The 19,418-nt window shown below is 50.5% G+C and overlaps 6 protein-coding genes across 6 annotated transcripts; 3 read left to right on the forward strand and 3 right to left on the reverse strand.

Moving 5' to 3' along the window:
- Positions 1-548: 548 nt before the first annotated feature.
- On the reverse strand, positions 549-893 carry CCOS01_01491 (uncharacterized protein; the record flags this gene model as incomplete). The annotated part of the gene is made up of 1 exon (XM_060449686.1): positions 549-893. The coding sequence occupies one exon, from the start codon at positions 891-893 to the stop codon at positions 549-551; it is 345 nt and encodes a 114-aa protein (XP_060321124.1).
- A 904-nt stretch (positions 894-1,797) lies between these two features.
- On the forward strand, positions 1,798-3,343 carry CCOS01_01492 (myb family transcription factor; the record flags this gene model as incomplete). Its single annotated transcript, XM_060449687.1, has 4 exons — positions 1,798-2,114; positions 2,188-2,231; positions 2,373-2,397; positions 2,530-3,343. The coding sequence occupies 4 exons, from the start codon at positions 1,798-1,800 to the stop codon at positions 3,341-3,343; spliced, it is 1,200 nt and encodes a 399-aa protein (XP_060321125.1).
- Positions 3,344-3,789: 446 nt separating this feature from the next.
- CCOS01_01493 (uncharacterized protein) lies at positions 3,790-7,479 on the forward strand (the record flags this gene model as incomplete). Its single annotated transcript, XM_060449688.1, has 4 exons — positions 3,790-4,578; positions 4,636-6,705; positions 6,787-7,098; positions 7,357-7,479. 4 exons carry the CDS (start codon positions 3,790-3,792, stop codon positions 7,477-7,479), a joined length of 3,294 nt encoding a protein of 1,097 aa, XP_060321126.1.
- Positions 7,480-7,651: 172 nt separating this feature from the next.
- On the reverse strand, positions 7,652-7,908 carry CCOS01_01494 (uncharacterized protein; the record flags this gene model as incomplete). The annotated part of the gene is made up of 2 exons (XM_060449689.1): positions 7,652-7,759; positions 7,816-7,908. The coding sequence occupies 2 exons, from the start codon at positions 7,906-7,908 to the stop codon at positions 7,652-7,654; spliced, it is 201 nt and encodes a 66-aa protein (XP_060321127.1).
- A 3,319-nt stretch (positions 7,909-11,227) lies between these two features.
- On the forward strand, positions 11,228-12,492 carry CCOS01_01495 (uncharacterized protein; the record flags this gene model as incomplete). Its single annotated transcript, XM_060449690.1, has 3 exons — positions 11,228-11,744; positions 11,985-12,097; positions 12,355-12,492. The coding sequence occupies 3 exons, from the start codon at positions 11,228-11,230 to the stop codon at positions 12,490-12,492; spliced, it is 768 nt and encodes a 255-aa protein (XP_060321128.1).
- Positions 12,493-17,069: 4,577 nt separating this feature from the next.
- CCOS01_01496 (uncharacterized protein) lies at positions 17,070-18,161 on the reverse strand (the record flags this gene model as incomplete). Its single annotated transcript, XM_060449691.1, has 3 exons — positions 17,070-17,179; positions 17,325-17,510; positions 17,945-18,161. 3 exons carry the CDS (start codon positions 18,159-18,161, stop codon positions 17,070-17,072), a joined length of 513 nt encoding a protein of 170 aa, XP_060321129.1.
- Positions 18,162-19,418: the final 1,257 nt, after the last annotated feature.

Genomic DNA, 19,418 nt, shown 5'->3' on the forward strand with positions numbered 1-19,418 from the left:
GATCTAGATCTATCTAATGTGTGGGTCTCTCAGCAGCCAATTAGATATTGCTTTCTACTCTAAGACTAGCGTCTACGGACCGGTCCCTCCTGCCGACCTGTAACCCGAGCCAATCAGATATTGATTGCCTCTTCGGGGGGCGGACAGGGAAATACAAAGATCAAGTTCCTCCATCCTCGGACTTTTGTCCAATGAAATATGCTCAGATAAGACGATAGTATCCACCCCTCGGATACTTAGCTTGCGGCTCCACTGTCAGCTTATATGTATCCGTAGACTTGCACATGAAGGGGTATTGAATCCTTCCACGTCGTAGAACCCTTGAAATGATACTTTAAGCTACCTAAACAAGGTAGTCTGTGTTGCGTGATCCCGCCAGCCTCAACCGAAGTACTTCGTACGGGCGATTGGAGGCCCAGCCCGCCCGATGTATTAACAGGGAGCAGGGTCCTATCGCCCTACCCGTCCGCCACCCATTGGCGGCTTGGCCCAAGGCTCCTCCGTGCCTGCATGTGCACATTGAAGACTTCCAAGCCTTGATAGCGTGACTACCTCTGTGTAAACAATGATTCATTGAGTGCCTTACATTTTCTCTGACCTGCGGCGCAGTCTACCCTCGTACTGCGTGTGGTCCGTAAGACCATCCTCCCTCCATGCATCCGAAGGGGTCCCTGTCTATCTAGCTCTAGACCCTTGTCATAATATCCTCGAGAGCGCCAAGAACCAACACATTTCTCAGACAGAATTTCCAACAAATTAGATCTCTTCTGCCTCCACGTAGCTATCAGATTCAACTTCGTCCCTTGTCGTTCCGAGATGTCACCTGCGCCAGCCAGCTCGCCCGGAGGCGACGGCTGAGTAAGGGAGAGCTGGCCTGTACGTGGATCTGACATACAGCTAGCGCGGCAGGGCGTGCATACCGTACCTTACCGGTCGGGAACCTTCGTCTGATTTATCCGTCATCCCCCGGAGGAATTGGACCCTTGATCCGGAAACGTGTCGCAAACTTGCGGGGTGGGTTGAGGTGACGACGAAACGGGGAAAGCAACTTCCACATCACCCAAGCATGCACGAAATCCGATGGCGAAATCTATGGTCTGACAGGATCTGGATCAATTGGGCATATTCTAAGCGGCTCTTCTGCGCTTGCTTGAGCTGCCTAATGTGACGCTACCTTCTTGGGTTCCCGTATAGGGCTAGCCGTCTGGCGCCCGTTGCGGTATCAAATCATACGACAGGATGGTTCATCTAGAATGCTGCAGATACAACCGATTCGAGGAAGGTGAAGGATTGCATAGTGTCACACCAAGCAAATTTACTACATACCAAAAAGAAACCCCCTTTGCCTAGGAGCCTGTAGAAATGTTCTCGGTAGGATTAGGTGATGACTGGCGCATACATGTAGCATTGGCTTTCATCTCCTCTGCCCGGAGAAGGCGACCCCTGCTTATTGTCGCTACCGCTGTTGCAGAATACACCGAGCTCCAGCCTCTGAACCGAAGTTCTGCATGCAGAACTGCGCTCATTTGATTCCTTCGCTTACGAGCCAGGGCGCGGCACAGTGGAGGTCCTCGAAAGTAGGCTGCGCTGGGAAACGATGGAGGCGCGTTCTAATCATCGCCCCCGTTCATCATATATCTATCTAGATACCAGCTCACATGCGGTACGTCTTTCTTCATAAGAGCGAATCAGACAGTGAACCTTTGTAGACCACTTCAAGCTTCAGGCTGTCTTCATAGAACACTACTGGCATCTGCTTATCTTGTCCTCGCTTTTACATAAAATCCGGAAAACAACATGGCTCCTACCAGAGAAAGAAGATGGTGGACGAGCCAAGAAGATGACATACTCAAACGAGAGGTGCAGGGAAAAAGTACCAACCCCATCTGCCCCCTTGTTACGCGTGCTGCCAAATCTAACAAAGATCTCCATCTCCCAGTGCGCCAAGGCGGGAACGTCCAAAACTGGAACGACATCGCCATGTCATTACCGGGCCGTACCAACAAGGACTGCCGCAAGCGGTGGGCAAAGATCCAAGTCGATATTCGAAAAGGTGCTTGGACACAAGAAGAAGACGAGAGGTTGCAGAAGGCCGTGGCGCAACTCGGGTGCAAGTTGGTTCACCCCACGCTTCCCTATTACCCATTTCTCGGGTCTCATCAATGCTAACCTCCACCCTTGTCATAGATGGTCACAAGTAGGGGCCATGGTTCAAAGTAGAAATGCCGACCGTAAGTAGAAATCAGCGTCGTTAATATCCCACCATTGTTTCCCCTTCAGTGCTGAGGTGCATCCTTGCTGCAGAATGCGCGAAACGTTGGCAACATGTATTGGGACCCGACGTTAAGCATTGTTCATGGACCCCCGAGGAGGACAAGACGTTATTGGACGCGATGGGTAAGTTTGGAAACAACTGGAAGCAGATTGGTCTTACCGAGCTGCCGGATCGTTCCACCCACGATCTACGCAACAGGCAAGTCGAAAAATCTGAGCCATCTGTATGGATTTACGGCTGACCATGGCTCACAGGAGTCTCATTCTCGGCCGCAGGAGTCGACATGCACAAGCTAATGACTCGAATTCCTCTTCACGGTCATTACCGGAGACCCATGACGAGGAAATGGCCAGCAGTAGTCCTGACGTTAATGATGAGGACGAGAGTTGCGAGGGTGACGGTTACGACGTATTTGATGAAGGTTCCGAGTGTGAAATGACCGACTCAAGCGGAAATCAGAAGCATCAGCTCGTGATGGACATGAGTCTCCTGTCCGATGAACCAGTGGAGGCAACAGAACTCGGGCCCACGTCTACGATCATACCAGACTACCGTCACTCAGACACATTCTTGGCAGTACCCGCTCTGGAGTTGCCAGGTACTACTTTCGACATGTTCGACCCGAGCTGCATAGGCACCTCAGATCACTCATCGGGGAATTCGGCTATTCAAACTCCGGATAGCGATTGGATGTCTTGGCTCAATTCGCTTGAGAATGACACCTCAGTTTCGCTGGATTCCCGGCCCTCATGGTGGGATGAAGGTCCCACTGATCAAAGTTACTTTCATGACTCCAGCTATGGAAGTTTTGATGTCAACACGGCTGGTATTTCGGATACTATTCATATCTCAAGAGCAAGGAAACGTGTCAAAGGCGAGGCTTCTCCAAGAGCTTCTCTCGGGTCAGTGACTCGCGCTGAGAATCCATCGAAGGACAATGGACAGATGGGTCTTGTCACTTTGTCTCTGGACCAAGTAGACCCGATAATCGCCAACGAGATAATAGGAAGCGTCATGAAGCACAGCGCTGGTCTCAAGATCAACTGTACCGTCAATAATCACCCATAAGTCTCGAGTAGTGTATAATACGCATGTATATATATTTGTACCGCGCATACGCGACCATATTGAATGGATGAACTCATGACAACTCCTCATAGAAGGCAAATTGATGGCGTGACACATCTTTTTTGTCTCTCGATACTGCTGAAATTATGTGCCAAATCTTTGCACACATCATCCTCGACAGACATCGTCATAATTCTGGTCCAGGAATTTCAGCAAGGACCCGAGTTCTGCTACTTCTGCGCCCAGCGCAGTAGCCCGACTTGGGTCCAAGTACATCTGATTGGTTCAATCAAATGCCCTATTGTTTGTAGTGAGTGTGACAACAAATATCGAGTTGTTCTTGATGGTGCCACTGGCATACCACTTCAGAATACACGCGTTGGCTGCCACAATCCAAGTTATCCTATTCACCCATCTTCCCCAGTCATCCGGATACCTATGCGTCAATGTCGTCTTTCAGAACGCCCAAGGTGAGCCTAGAGCCCGCTTCAACGTCCGGCCTGCGAACGCTTCCCGAATTGGTCGACTTCCACGCCAAAAGCAACCCCAAGCACCTATTTTGTCTCCAAGCCGACGCAAATGCGGCTGGAAATGGCCACAATTTTGTGCCCTTGAGCTATGAGACGCTACAGCGCGCCATCATCCGCTGCCAGGCATGGCTCAAGGAACAGGCAACCAGTCTTCATGCACCGAAGACTGAAGCCGATGGTAGCGTGAATAAATGCGCCCCCGTCGCGGTGCTCATGGAGAGCCATGTTGGCTTGGTCATCTGTGTGCTCGCCTGTATGGGCATGGGCGTGCCAGTTGTCCTCCTGTCGGCGCGTCTGAGTGCGCCGTCCGCACGACATCTTATCCGCGAAACGGGCGTGAAACTTGCTCTTGTGTCTCCGCGCCTATTGCCCCTTGCTTTCGAGGCAGTTGGTGCTGAAACTCAAGATGGAAAAGAGATCCCTGATGAGAGCACGATCATGATCCGCTCTGTATCCGGCTACGAGTCGTTCCTTGCAGATGAGCCCGCAGAAGACCAGAGTCACACCTTTCGCGCTGCCGATGCGGATCACTACGTTTCGGAAGATGATCGCCAGGTTCTCATCCTACATTCCTCAGGGACTTCGGGTCTCCCAAAGCCGATACCTTGCTCTCATCGATACTTTCTGAGCTACGCCACATGCCACAACTTCGAATCGACCAAAGAAGCTCATGGACTGACGGTCTCTACACTACCGTTCTTTCACGTAAGTTAACAGAAGAAACGAATCTATTTCCAGTATCGCATCTGACCACAGAGGCAGGGTTTTGGCTTCGTATCCGTCTGCCTGTCCCTCAATATCGGCAAGACATTTTGCGCCCCTGTACCTTCCACCATCCCCAACGGTGCCAGCATCGCAGCCCTCATAGAGGACTCGCAAGCGAAGGCGTTATTGACAGTTCCGTCTATCTTGGAGGAAATTGAGGGCTTGCCAGATGGCAGAGGACATGATATCCTTCGCAAGCTAGATTACGCGGGCTTCGGTGGCGGCAGACCCAAACCCTCGGTCGGTGAGAGACTTGAACGTTCGGGCGTGAGACTCGTCGGCCAGTACGGTGCGACAGAGACTGGTCCAATGACACCTTTTTTCGTGCCCGGCAAGGAACACGACTGGCGTCGACTGCGACTGCGTGCTGATATACTCGGACCGCTTCAAGTGAAGCTTGACCTCATCGATGCAGATGCAGAAGAGAGTGCGCAGACCGAATCCGAAGCAGAACGATCTTACAGCTACAAGCTGAGCATGAAGCCGTTTGGGTGGCAGGAGCGCTTCGAACTGCAGGATATAATCGTAGCACGCACGGAATGCGCCTCGGCCGATGACGTGGGACAGCTGGATTTTGTGATTACGGGCCGCAAAGACGACCTGATCTGTCTTGCCACCGGAGAGAAGGTGAGGCCAACGATATTGGAATCCCTGCTCAGACAGCATGAGGACGTGAGAGACGCAACTGCTTTCGGTGAAGGACAGTTCGAACTCGGTGTCATTATAGAGCCTGTCAGACCCGTCGAACCCAGCGAGATGGCCAGCTTCAAGGCGTCGATCTGGCCGGCAATTGAGGAAGCAGGCCGTCAAATGGATTCTCATGCAAGAATTACATCGTCTACCGCGATTCTCGTCGTCGCTCCCGAAGCGCTCCCGAGATCAGACAAGGGCACTGTTCTCCGGAGCGCAGTGTCAAGGAAGTTTGCCGATGAGATGGCGGCAGTCTACTGTGATCTTGAGGCAAGCATGGTTGCACCACCAATCGACCTATCCTCGCCTGCGTCCAGTATCAGAAATCTCGTTACCCAGGACGTTCTGGGGTTAGACAACGGCCGTGATTGGGAGGACGACGATGATTTCTTTTCAGGCGGCATGGATAGCCTTCAAGCGACGAGACTACGAAGACTGCTGACGGCTTCACTGCGCGCAACGTATGCCGCCTCTAAGCCTGGGACAGCCAACCTCCTCTCCGCGGACATGATTAAAGATGACATCGTCTACCGCAACCCTTCTGTGAATAAGCTGGTTGAGGCACTGATTCCCAGTTCGTCCAAGACAAATGGAGTCATTACCGAAACAAAGCTTATCGAACAGCTGGTAGACAAGTACTCCAGCAGAGGCATTCACCGAGAGCAGCGAAAATCCGTGGTATTGCTCACGGGCGGCACTGGCAGTCTCGGGTCTTTCTTCGTTGGGCGGCTCCTTGCGGATGATAACGTGAGCAATGTCATTTGCTTGAATAGACCTAGAAAAGGAAACCCTACAGAAGCTCAGAAACATGCGGTAACGTTACGAAAAGTCTCTGTCGATGAGAAAGCTTGGAAGAAGTTGGAAGTCCACGAAACAAATACTGCAGATCAGTGGCTCGGCTTGCCAGAGGCCGAGTACCTGCGTCTCGCGGCTAGGGTAACTCACATCGTACATATTGCGTGGCCCATGAACTTCAAAATGGGTCTGCAGTCGTTCGAGGCTTCATTCTCAAGCTTGCTGAACCTCATCCAGCTAGCGCGCCAAGCGAGCATTCACCGGGCACAGAAGCCAAAGCTGTTACTGGTATCCTCCATTTCTACGGTGGGGAACTATCCGTCAATCAAGGGACAGACTTTGATTCCCGAGACGTCTGTCGAGGATCAAAGCTGGACGCTAGATCTCGGCTATGCCAAAGCCAAGCTTGTCTGCGAGAAAATCATCGGACGCACGGCACAGGACCATCCTGAGATAGAGGCGGCGGTGGTTAGAGTCGGCCAGATTGCCGGCTCTACCACCGGCTACTGGAACGCTTCTGAGCACTTTGTAGCCCTTTGTGCTTCTTCTCAAAAGCTGGGGAAATTTCCCGACCTGCGTGGGGTAAGTCAAGATGTCAGAGAAAAGGCTGTTCTGCTAGCTTGAACATTGGGGCAATTCCATTTTGCTAATAAACTTTGCTAGACCTTGTCGTGGTTGCCGGTCGATATAGCTGCCGAAGCCCTCAGCGAGATTCTCTTCCATCAAGAACCACTCAGTGCAGTCTACCATCTAGAGAACCCAGCCCGGCAGAGCTGGGAGGAAGTTGTCAGACTGATGTCTGAGGAACTACGGATAAGCAGGTCGTCCATCATCCCGCTCGAGGCCTGGCTCGACTTGGTCGATACTATACCGGAACCAGGCAACCCTGCTGCAGGTCTCACACGATTCCTTCGAGAGGATTTCGCCAAAATGTCGTGTGGATTTGTTGTCCTAGATACCAGCAATTCTCGCAATGTGAGTTCGACCTTGGCCAATATGACGTCGGTGGGGGAAAATTTGATCAGGGCATATGTCTCCTACTGGAAGAGTATCAAAACGTTGGCGTAGATACCTGACGGACCATTAGCTCTGGACTTATTGATATTTGGTGTTCTAAATGAGACCAAAAGCTTTATCATGTCTAGATCTCAGAATGCAGAACAGTACTATAGCTCGACTTGGTCATCTTGTTTTGGGCACTAGGTGTTTGCATGTTCAGTCTGATGAAATTAGACCATTAGCAGACAATCCGGCTACCATATCACGTTCTGTCTCAAGTTTCTGCTCGGCGACCTCGACATGCTATTTGCCGCTGTACTTTTGGGGCACAACGACATCACAGAGATAGCGTCGTAGGTAGTCAGAGCAAGAGGAGGAAGAGGTCGCAATCCTGAGTGAACCAAATATTTATATTAGGTTTAGCCTGAGTTCCTTATACATAATTCCATACCGCAAATATTTCTAGCCCTACGTGTCAGCCGATTTCAATCATTTCAAATGTAGTTTAGGGAACCGTACCTTGCGGCTGTTAAGGTGTAAGCGTGCAACCCAAGTCCTTATTGCATGTGTTCAAACACTTCTCAAAGACGGCATTGCTTCCTTTCCCAAAGAAGCAATCTTTGCGGCAAAGATCGCACTATAACATGTTGGTCAGCGTTTGCGTTAGAAAGGCAGGGGGCATAGCTAACGTACAGCTGTATTGGTTGTCTGGCGAATCTCGAGACTAGCAGGGCTGGCGAAGGCAACGCCTGCAAAGAGAGCAAAAATAATGGTAGACAGTTGCATTTTGTAATGGTATAATATCTTCGGTCAACAAAAGATTTCGCAGCTTGGCAATAGTGAAGGAGAATAAAAGAGAGAGTTGCTAACAACTTTGTTTAGAGAGTGAACAGATATACAGTGTTCCTTGAAGCTTGAGAGAGATTGAATGCGTAACTCATCTTGACTAGGTATCCTGAGAGAACAATCTGGAAGTATTTAACTGAATACCTACATGGAGTTTTTGACAGGGGCTCTTTCGACGTTTGTCTAGGTCTGGGTGGCCTGACTAGATGTTCTGGACAGCTGACACAAACCTGACACAAGGCACGGTTGAGTCTCGGAAAGTGCCTGCCAAGGATCCAGCGAAATAATAGCATAACAGAGATGTTCTGGTGATCAAGTGGCCTACTTGGTACGCTGTAGTCCTGTTCTGTACGTGAAAACCCCCTTGTTTTCACGTTCCGGCACCATTGTCAAGACGAAGTCTCGGCCATCACTGGTGGACCAGCACACTGGGTCACTGAGTCAGGTAGTTCATCCGGACAACGCGACAATCAGCAGGGCAAGAATAGAGTTTTTGTCAAGCATTTCAATAGCTCGGTTATCAAATTTGTGAGACAAAGAAGGAAGGCCTTGATGAAGAAATTCGGTCTGCCCCATCTCTCTTTACTTATTACTCGTAGGCTCAGGCCGTCCTTAGTCGAAATAACTTCGCATAGCAACATCATATTGATGTTGCATAGGTCCATAATCTCAACAATGCTCGTTTTCTTTTTCATTCGATTTTAAGACCTCTCACTTCAACCCAGCCTCTTGCAATAAGAAGGCTAGGTAGTTGACGTGATAGTCAAGAGCCCTCATGTATGAAGTACGTCAGTTTTCGTGATATCAAAGGAGCACGGCTTTTTTGCTCTCTTCAAAGGAACCCTTATTTCGGGCTGTAATGATAGCTCTCGAGATTCAATAAGGATTCGACCGACAACTAATTACGCAATTGAATGTCTATCAACGCTGTATCTGCAATCATTCTTGATTACTCTCATACCGCATGACTCATAACTCACTTAAACCGTGCGGAATCTTAGTTTTCAAGACTCGGTCTCGCAGTTTCCTCAGCGCGAATGGCGACTATGCTTGAGCAATACGAATTGAATAGTCAATAGGTCCTAGGAACAATGCAGTGAGGAGGATTGCACGTGATGACATTACTCGTACACCCACTAATTACACCGCCACAACAAGACAGAGTTTGACCTCAAACGTCAGGAAATGTTCAGTTCCGCCTGAAACCTTCCCCAGAAGCAATCAATTATCCGCCAAATATCGGAGACACCGGCAGCCCACCGGTAACCCACTAGCACCTTTGCTATAATCCCACCCTTCTTAGCAGACATCAGCATCCAGAGAAGAAAAGTTTCCTGCGTGTCCCAAGTATCCGTACGGTCAAGATCGACATATAATATCTATCACGGAACAAGGATGGTTTCAGCACTCGTCAGGAAAGCTATCACGCGCTTTAACACGTGAATTCCATTCGCTTAGTACATAAACTATCTTCCTTTCTTCGTTCTGGTTGGATTAATACCAGTTGCTTTCAATACCTTTATATACTCCTTGCTGCGTGTCATCACCTGCCACAACATTTTGCCGGGTTCTACTTGCTGGTTAGTTACGAAGACAACAGCGGTAATGCTTCCTTGGTAAACACTAAACGGTGAGGCAGCCTAAGAGCTTGTCACTGACTGCCTGCAACGCTGCTGGCGACTGCATGATGTCTTGCCTCGACGAGAGAGGGATCCCGGGGAGTTAAGGTGAATTGAGCAATGGCGATAGCAGATAAAGGAACTTCAGAGCCTTCTCCCCTAAGCTTAGCTCAAGGAAGAAAAGATGCATGTTTCCACATGCTGCGTCTTACATATTGATGTGCTTGAGTAGCATGTTTCAGTCATAAATGATCGCACATTAAATACGGCGCTTTGTGTTCGGCGATGTTGAAAGTCAAACATTGAAGCGAAGTCGTAGTAATGGCCGTAAACAATTACTCCTTGGGGTATGTATACCAGATTTCTTTCCAATGCTGACACTACACGGTCTTGGAACACATGCTTATATGCTAACTGAGATCGGTGTTACTGTCCCTGATATATCACACAGGTTCCTGGGAGCTTCTCTGAAACATCTCATCAGGCTATCCCATTAAATACTAAATGGCATATAAATATAGGTACTCTTATAGAGGTCGATACCTAATTGCTGATTAATTCAATCTATTTTGTGAGTAACTTCGAAATATAATAGGGCTACCAGGAGAAACAGTAGTGCCGGACATGATGACGCTATTGTTTCTGGCAGTCGATGGGCTGAATTTGGGCCTCATCATACGACCTCATCATATGATGCTTTCCATCAGATATGGCCCGTGGAGGGTACTTCTCGTGACAGCAGACCAGAAATGACTGCAATTCTGCGAACGCTGGTTACGAGGTGTGCCAGGCTGTGTGGCATGCACCCAGGAGCTCATTGGGAGAGCAATCAATCCAAAATCTTGAGCTAGGCATTCTTCTCCAAAGGTCAGGCGTACTTCTGATTTGCGGTTTAGTCGATGCAAATTCCGACGTCCTTCTGCTGGGCCTCATTCGTGCACGTCACTTGCCCACCGTCCAGGTCGTCTCAAGATCAGGCTGTAAGAGCTTGCGGCTTATCCCTATAAAGCCAGCTACTTTCGCCGTGAATGTCACTTCGAGACCCTAGGCAGTCGGATGGTTGCGACTTGAGACCGCCCACTTGAGGACAGGAGCATCATCAATTGGAAAGCCTATCGTCCGGGTCCCGAAATTAGACGACGACATTATCGCACCAAGTCCGTCAAGGGGCCGCACTTTCCATCTCAGTGGCCTCAACATGGAGTCCGATAGACGGTTCCTCTCACGGTCACAGTATGTCGCCGATACCTCTTCGCCCATATGGCACAGAAGAACATGACATGCTTGACCGCGACGTATCGCGGAATCTCTTGCATAGAAGCAGCAGTCACGGCAGACCTGGCATCACGCCCACAGGGTCCTGTACACGCCTCAGTCAGCTTTCTGAGATCTTCCACTGCTTGGCAAACCAACGATGAAGAAGAGATTCTACTATTCGGACCCAGGGATGGTTATACTGTCCTTCATCTACCTCGCCTTAGGAATATTGGTGGTTTCTCATGAATCCATCTCTTGGTATCTCGGTGTCGGTAACAACCAGCTCATTGTCGTCGGATTCCTTCTCAGCATCACGAGTCTATGCTTAGGCAGCGTCGCGCCGAACCTGTTCATTCTCATAGAGGTCAGATTTGGCGAGTCGGATGGAGATCAACAGCTTTGACTACATCTCCAACAAGACCTATTATGGCATGTTCCAGCCGCCTGGCATACTTTCGTTCAACGGCGTCTCTGGGTTTTTCAACGCAACCACGGATTTTCGGGAAGCCACAAAGCTCAGCTCAAATGGCTCTGAGCCACCTTTCCCAACACTGCCGAGCACATATGACTACAATATCTTACTGTTGAATGAAACAAGCGCCGCGGCGCTTGATACTATCCAGGCATTTTATGTGATCGCAACACAGGAGCGTCTCGCAATAGGTGAATTATGGACCATCGCTGCAACGGTGACAGGGACAGTAGCCACCTTCAATAAGATGATGGACTCGGATCGACAGACATTCGAAAGCGACTTAGTGTCTCATTGTCTGAACAGAAACGCCTGGGACTTCGATACCAAAGACATGTTCAACGGGTGGTCACTCACACTCACGAACCGGAAATCTGACTCGGATCAATCGATACAGTATATTGGGCTGGAACCAACCAACCCGGAATGTGAGTCCATTTCCAAACATGTCTATCTGTATAACACCTACCGGTAATAATGTAATGGAACTTGATGAGTCACACAAGGCCGTTTTCAGCTGCTGAGCGGCCGTTGCGACGATGAAATCTTGGCTTGACCTCAGCAACTTCCATTTACATTCACATATCTCGCACTGGGGTCTTGGTACATGCTTCCCTTAATAGAAATGCTAGGCCCATTCTGCGGAAACAACAAAACATGTAACATAGGCATTCAGTCCCGTTGGATGCAGCCATGTATGGCCACATCGGTCGCTGCGATGCTGTGGTCAAGGAACGCAGTCATGAAAGGCTCGGGGGCCTTCAACTCGGAAGAGTTCAATGTGAGTTCTATGCCCTGGGAGTTGAAAAATGAGACCAAGGTACCTTACGAAGACGTCCGAGTCAAGTGCAGAGTCCCTCAAGCCGAGCAGATCATATTCTATAACAGACCAACGTTACGGAAATCACCTGGGCTATATCTGGTGCTTGCCATCCAGCCATTCTTGATAGTCATCATCCTGGGACTAACTTTCATGCTTCACTCGGAGCCCCTGGGTAAGGGATTTGGCCTCGTCTCGATCTTGTCGGGCATCGACAGTCAGAGCCTGAGCAGCTTAGCGGTATCATCTCTTTTAGGGGAGCTTTCGCGGCCTGTCAAGCTTACAACGTCTCCCGTTCAAACTGGCGGCACAAACACGATACAGTGTCGTGCAAGAACATCTTCAGAAGGGCGTAAGCGAAATGGGAAGCTATCTAGGAGCGTTGTTAATCACTGAGGTGAGCATAACAAGTATCGGTAAGCAAATATATGCAGTTTTGGCATTATCCCATCAACCAGGAGTATAGATTGCATTGATAAACCAGTTTTAAGCCTTCAGTCTTTTTCTGAATCTGCTCAATTTGCGTCTTTTTCACAGGTAGATATGTGGTGGTCTTTTTCCGGCTTGACAGGCGCAAGAGATCGATCTCAATGGGATGAGGCTCACATGTGAGTATAAGAGAAGGTTAGGTTGATGTATGATTTATGATTCCCTCCTACAAAGTATCTACATGTATGTATATGGGTATCAATCCTACATAGTATTTGATTGGAGAAAGCCATTAGCTTTCCTCAGTTTTTCCAGAACTTGGACACATCACAACGGACATGACAGTCATGTGTATTGCGGAAATTGGCACCTCAAATCGTTCAAGTCAATAACAACATTGATTGTAGAGCGCCTGCGAAAAGAAGTCTGAGGACCAGGTATCCGGGGTATCGAAAGAGGACGCAATTAAGAAGGCAATAGACGCCGGGGCTGGGGCTCATCGCAAAAAAGACTGACTGGTAAGTCTCTGGTCAGAATATCAGAGACAAGCGCAAAGGTAACGCAACAGGAACAACCAAGCATGCCGCTGACTACAAGACCTCTCTCCCTTCTTTGATGTCTGACCTCAACCTACAAGGTGCACTGAGATCCTACCTGGCCAGAAAGCAAGACCACATGTAGCCAAAACCAAGGCTTTCTCACAGTAGTCTTCGACGAAATTCCATCCACGCCAAGCCTCAAGGCGAGCTCACAAAGGCAGGCATCCGCAAAGACTCGGTCGTCTGACTGATCTTCCTTTGATACGGCAGACAAGACCGGGTTCTCGACTCTGCACCTTCCCGAGATAGCACCACGCCACGAGTTCCCAAAGAGCAATTCATCCGTTCAAGAAGACATCTTAATTCAGGTCCCAACACAAGAACTCGTCGGCACAGAAGTAGCTGGCCGTAGGCAGTCGAATCGGAGGATTTGATCCTGAGCCCTACAAACCCTGAAGCTGAAGGAGGGCGGCCGTAGCTCTGGTCCGGCACTTTGCTGTTAGTATCTCATTGGCGAGTATGATGTACCGGCGGCCAAGTGAGGTGTCTGAGATGCGGGCGTGGCAAGTCCAGGGCCTCGTTCTCTTGGACCAACATCGGGCGTTCCACGGTACGTGGGATCGTCAACTTGGTCCTGGCAATTTCACATCAGCGTATTCGGATTGATGTCGGTGTGGAGGAGCAGATGGTGCTTCACTGCATGCTTGGAGTACGAGGCGGCAAAGTTGCAGATGAGAAGGCTGCTGCTATAAGTCTCTCGGTCCAACCAGCAGACATCAAAGTGCCATACCGCCAGTAGTCGAATCTTGAGCCGCAGGTCTCGCGACAAACGACAGCCAATGAAGCCAATATCGCAACGAGCCGGATCAGTGGACATCCGTGACCTTGCTGAATGATCTTCGTTGCAGTTGGGATGCAGTAGGCAAAAGTCTGGGGGTGGCCGCGTTGGAGGGACCGAACTCATTTGAACGTCCCAAGAATCGCAAAAAAGGGAAAGTGTGTGCATCAAAAGATAGAGAGCAGGGTTTGGACGACGACCCGTCGTTTGAGCGTTGTCCCGAAATTGGTTCTTTCGCGTAACGGCAGGGCGGTACTGCAACGTCAACAACAACCCCCAGTTCACAGCAAGGTCCCCGCCAGGACCGGAGAATTTGGACCGCCCTTCGGTCTGGGATCTGGACCGTCTCATTGGAAACCACAGATTGACGACAATGCTTCTGTCACAAGTTGAAGGATTTCACGGGACGCGTTTCGGTCTTACCCCAGAAAAGCCATAGAAATCTGAGAGGTGTTTGCCACACCAGTAGCTCCTGAACCGAAAGCCAGATTGCCATATGAGGAAGCGAGCTGATGCCGTCGCCAACTTTGGAGGGTTCGGCATGGAGGCACAACACAGCCACGATACGTTAGTGAAAGGAGAACGAACGATAGGCAAGCATTTTTGACAGGTCAAAGTCACCTCACTAATAAAGAGAGCCCGAGCAGGGATGCCATGCGCCATTCGGTGGCTTGTTGACTGGTATCCGCAGGCACAACGGTTGTGCCATTTGCTGATCCACATTGAAGATCTCCTTTCTTACATCCAGTCAAGTCGACGGTTCGGGCACTACTTGGTTCTACTGAGTCTTTGGGTACTAGGTTTGAGTTATTCGCCGGCACTTGTGTAGTCTCCTCTCGATCCGAGCGAATGGCCAGTGTGTCGGCGCTCGAGGGAATACAGAGCGCATACGGTCTTGTAACTGGGTCAAGATTGATGTGTAGGAGGTTGGAGATGAGGAGCGAGAGTTAAGTTAGAAAGCGCCGGCCAAAATATTCATGTCAACGCGGTACCAAAGTTGATTCCATAATGCTTGCTGGGTTTACTCGCTGCAGGCGCCGTATGCCAACCCAAACGATGCAAGTATGCGCTGTTGAGGGCAAGCCTGGTGTTCCGTTCGGCGCAAGCGGTGGTCGATCAGTGTCCCGCCAATTTTGTGACAAGGGTTGTTAATTGGGGCGACAAGTAGCCAATAACGACGAGTCAACGCTCATCTCTGGCCTGTCTGCCTCTAATCATTGACTCTCATCATGTAAAGATCGATCCATAGAAATCTCAGCTGAGCAGCACACTCGACTTGAGGCCGTGGTGCAGATGGTTTTGTCCAGTATTGCAATGATGAAGTGCGTTGTGAGAGGGACGGAACGCTGCCGCCAAGGAATCCAAGCGCGTACTCGTATTGCCGAAATGTGTGAACGGCTGGCTGCAGACAAAATGCTGACTCTCAGCCTCGATTTCCTTTCGCGATGTCTTGCTTTTTCTTTGCCGTTGCCGCTCCTGCGAACTGAGGAACGGCCCTGGGCATTAAAGGCATCCAACGGCCAGCGCTGGCGGATTTGATAATGGCTGTCGGTTGCATTGAACGCGCGAGACCGTGTCTTGGCTAGGCAGCTCGTGGCGTTGTCCCCGAAGAAGCCGCCCGTTTCTGGGTCTTTGGGATGAGCGTTAGGAGGGCAGCTAATATAGACGGGGATCCATGATTGTGGCGCGGCCTGTCGCCCTAAGAGGTTACGTCCAGTGTCCGTGAGTAGCATTCGGTGCGTCATCCATCAACAAGGTCAACTTTTTAATAGAGATTGGCCAGGGGGTAAGGTAGCTCTCAGCAAAACGAGTTCGCGTGCCCTTGGGAGCGGGTTTCTCCCGGGAGAAGTGGGGGAAACAACGGTGTTCTGGGCTTCGAGGCTTGAGATATGAGTCGGCCGCACTGCCAGCTCCAAAGCATCAAGGATAAGACGATTGGTCTGCCAAAGATTTCGAGAGCAATCGAAAAAACAAGTCGGGGTGCGGTGCGGCGTTGAAAAAGTTTGCAAGGGCCGAGACAGCTGAAGAGTATACACTCCGAGAGAAAAGTTGGCCCCCTGAGTATTTCCGTCGCGGAGCTCATGAACGACTAGCCCTGGCTAGCGTCCTGTCTGTCTCTCCAAAAATCGAGCCGCCCGAGTCAAGAAGGAGAGGGAGGTGGCACAGACGATGATTTGACGGCTGCCAATATGACGAATTGCTGATGACAAGACCAGGACGGCTGAAGGATTGCTGCTAAAAGCTTGGGACCACGGAGGGCTTTCCCTAGCCTAGCGGCGAAGCCAGGTGCCAGTGGAGAGCAGGCCAGGATGGCGACCAGCAGTCCCGGGGGGCATATCAAGCTGTGTCTAACTTTGATGCTAAGGCGACTCGGGTGCAGGGATGCGCGGCACACCTTCTCAAGCACTGCACCACAACTTGGCATCTTGGATGGTCTCTTGCTAATTTCCCTTCCAAGGTTGAAATGCAGCAGCACACATGGCCGGGAAAACAACCGAATTCTGATGTTGCTTTGGGGCCGCAGAATGCCTGCATGTCAGCCTGCTGTCCTTTCCGAGGTGTCCTTGGGCCTTTTGGTCGCGAGGTATCCGTATATTGTATCTATGACAATTGCCATCCTATTGATGACCCCCCTGAAAGAGGAAACGGGCAAAGGCCATCTTCACAAATTCGTCAGGCCTGGGAAGTCGTCCGGAGCGCATGCAGGGGAGCTTCAAAAGACATTTGATTTGCAATCCCGCGGCCGGGCTCGCCAGGCACGCCGACAGCCAGGGGTATGATTGACAAATGGGGCAGCCTAGTTCATGTTTTGCCGGGGCTCCGGATCGCCTTTCTTTGGTATCTTGAGTTATTTGCTGTCGCCGACAACCTGTATCCGTACATGGTGGTGCGGTTGCTACCCGAAGGACGCAGCGAGCAGCCATAAACACGCGTATATCGATATTCGTGGAAACGCCTCACCCTTGCTTGGCAGTCTTTCCAGCCTCTAGACTCCGATGCGACTTCTGCTGTGCCTCCGTTCTCCGAGCGTGTTCTGTTGATATGCGATCGCAAGGCCCGAAGATACATAGATAACAGTGGGGGCGCCATGGGACATTATTGCTGCTGCATTGCAACATGGTCCGTATCAAGGCAGAGCGACAACGGGATGCATGGTACCTTGTACGACTCCTATTGCGCCCTGATGGTGTTTACCAGGTCTTGGCGGCATCGACACGAGAGAAGCGCATGCGGAGCCTACAGAGACAAGTCATAATTGTTAGCACTGAGGCTGGTGATGTAGTTTGTGCTCATCATGTTCGAAATAAACAGCGGTTGTGGGAATGTGGGAGAGCCTAGGGGATCGTTGATGGAGTATCTTTTTGCTTGGGGTGCGGCATACCGATTTGGGGCGCCACTTTTGACTTGCAAGTGGAGCGGAGCCTAAGTGCAATGAGCCATGGGCATTGCAATTGGGATGGAACGATGGGCGATCGAAGATCCAACAATGCTGGTGCAACCGAATTCTGATTATGGGCCGGAGCAGCAGTAGGATGCAAATCTGTTAAGCGATCCTTCGCTTGGAAGTCTGCTTTGTAATAATTTGTATTGTGTCTGCCCAAAACTCATAGCCGGTACGCGCCGCAGGATGATGAAGCTGCTTCTCTGATATCTGTATCCGGTTCTCCTGTCGCATGGCTCATAATTAGCACCTCAGGCGGAGGCAAGCGGATCTAAATTCTTCATCCATAACTTCGGGTCTGGTATCCGAGCAACGGCATGGCCTCCGGGTGTATTAAGTTGGCGTTGATGGCGTTTGGAATGTAAGTGGACGAGAAAGGCCGGTGTCGAATGTTGATAGATCGTCATGTGCTCGACAATAATACTGGACTGTCCACTCTGGGATGTGTCTTCATCTCGATTGTATTCCTGGCGTTATGGCGTTGTGTAACTGTGGTCTGCCAACCGGGATAAATGCCGTCGAAGGCCTTTGGCGGTGTTTCCAGGACCTATGATATCCACCTTTGTTGTGCATCCCGTTGGTAGTCTTGGCGGTCGAGTGGGACTGTGCAAGGAATGGGACGCCAACAACAGGCACCGCCAGGCAGGATGGGGAATTGGAGTCTTTGGAGATGGGGATTTCGGTCCACCAGTCTATGCCGGTAGGGTCGCAAGCAGGCGGGCATCTGTGGTCCTCCTGGCTGGCTTCGGCCGTCTCATGCAAAAGAGGGAAAACCATGGCAGAGGCGATCGAAAGAGTGGGACAGGTCGTGCTTGCGGCTTGCCAACCAGGTTAGAAAGGCACTCCCGTCGATAGATCATGGCAGCGCGTCCGAAGGTCCGGCCGATGGGCAGAAAGAAGGAGTTGGGGAGGAAACACCTGTTTCGTGCTTGACCCAATTGAGCCATGATGCGAACAGATTCGAGCATTCGTGCCATAATTACCGAGCTAGCTACGCATCAGCGGTCTCTGCTATTCTTGCTGAATCATATGTGTTGACATTGGTAAGTTGTTGCCGTGAGGAATCCGAGCTGGCCATTGACTGGCATGTGGATGACCGATGATGAGCTGCCTGGGGGCACTAGGGGATGGGATAGGATTGTGAATGTTGGAACGGTAGGCGTTGGACCGTGCACAAGATGACGGATAGCCCATACACAGTAGACGTTGGATGGCACCGTTTTGGTCGCAGTGCTGTTCGTCCGTACCTAACCCCGTACACAGGGAGATGAAGGAGGTTCGTCGGTCCGTTTTTAATGTCCTTGAGTAAGGTAAGGAAGGAACACTGCTTCAGCCTACCTACCTTACTGTACCGTAAGGCAATAGGTGCGAGGAAGCCCCAATGACTGGAACACTCGTCGCAACTGCCCGGTAGTGTGGATTTGGTCAGAGGGAAGGAGACACGAAACAAGACGATTCATTGGCAACGTCTTGCCATGGTTCGGACGGAAAGAGCCACCTCCATCATGTTCGTTGGACTTCTGACTTGCTTCCTCGTCCAAGGTACCATGAAACCTTGGGGTGCACCTGACCGAACAGCTGCCTTCCCAGTTCATCTGTTCTCTCAGACACTTCAGGTAGATTGAGGAGTGGATTCGTCTTCCATTCTGGAAGGAACAGATCTGAGCAAGTGTCTTCACGCAAGGTATTCGTACCTAGGTACCTTTCTCGAGGCGGGGATATTCCATTTGATACAGTAGGCACTTCCAATGCCTTCTATTGTTCTTCTGCAAGCATAGAAGTTGGGCACAAGCTCAACCATCATCTAGATTCCTATCACCTTATTTCAATCTGTTCGGGGTCTTCTGTCCACTGTACGCAGCTCTCTCTTGTTCTCTGTCGCTGCCTGATTGACCGTCCCACACAGGAACATGAAATTCCTCTTGCCAAGCGAACTCAATTCGCAAAGCAGAAGAAAACCAAGAGAAAGGTGGTCCGAGACACCGTTCTTCCGTCTGTGAAATTGACACAAGCTTAGGCATTCAGGGTTGCCCT

Source organism: Colletotrichum costaricense (genome assembly GCF_030867565.1).
Source record: "Colletotrichum costaricense strain IMI 309622 chromosome Unknown Scaffold_1.1, whole genome shotgun sequence".
Classification (NCBI taxonomy): Eukaryota; Fungi; Ascomycota; class Sordariomycetes; order Glomerellales; family Glomerellaceae; genus Colletotrichum; species Colletotrichum costaricense.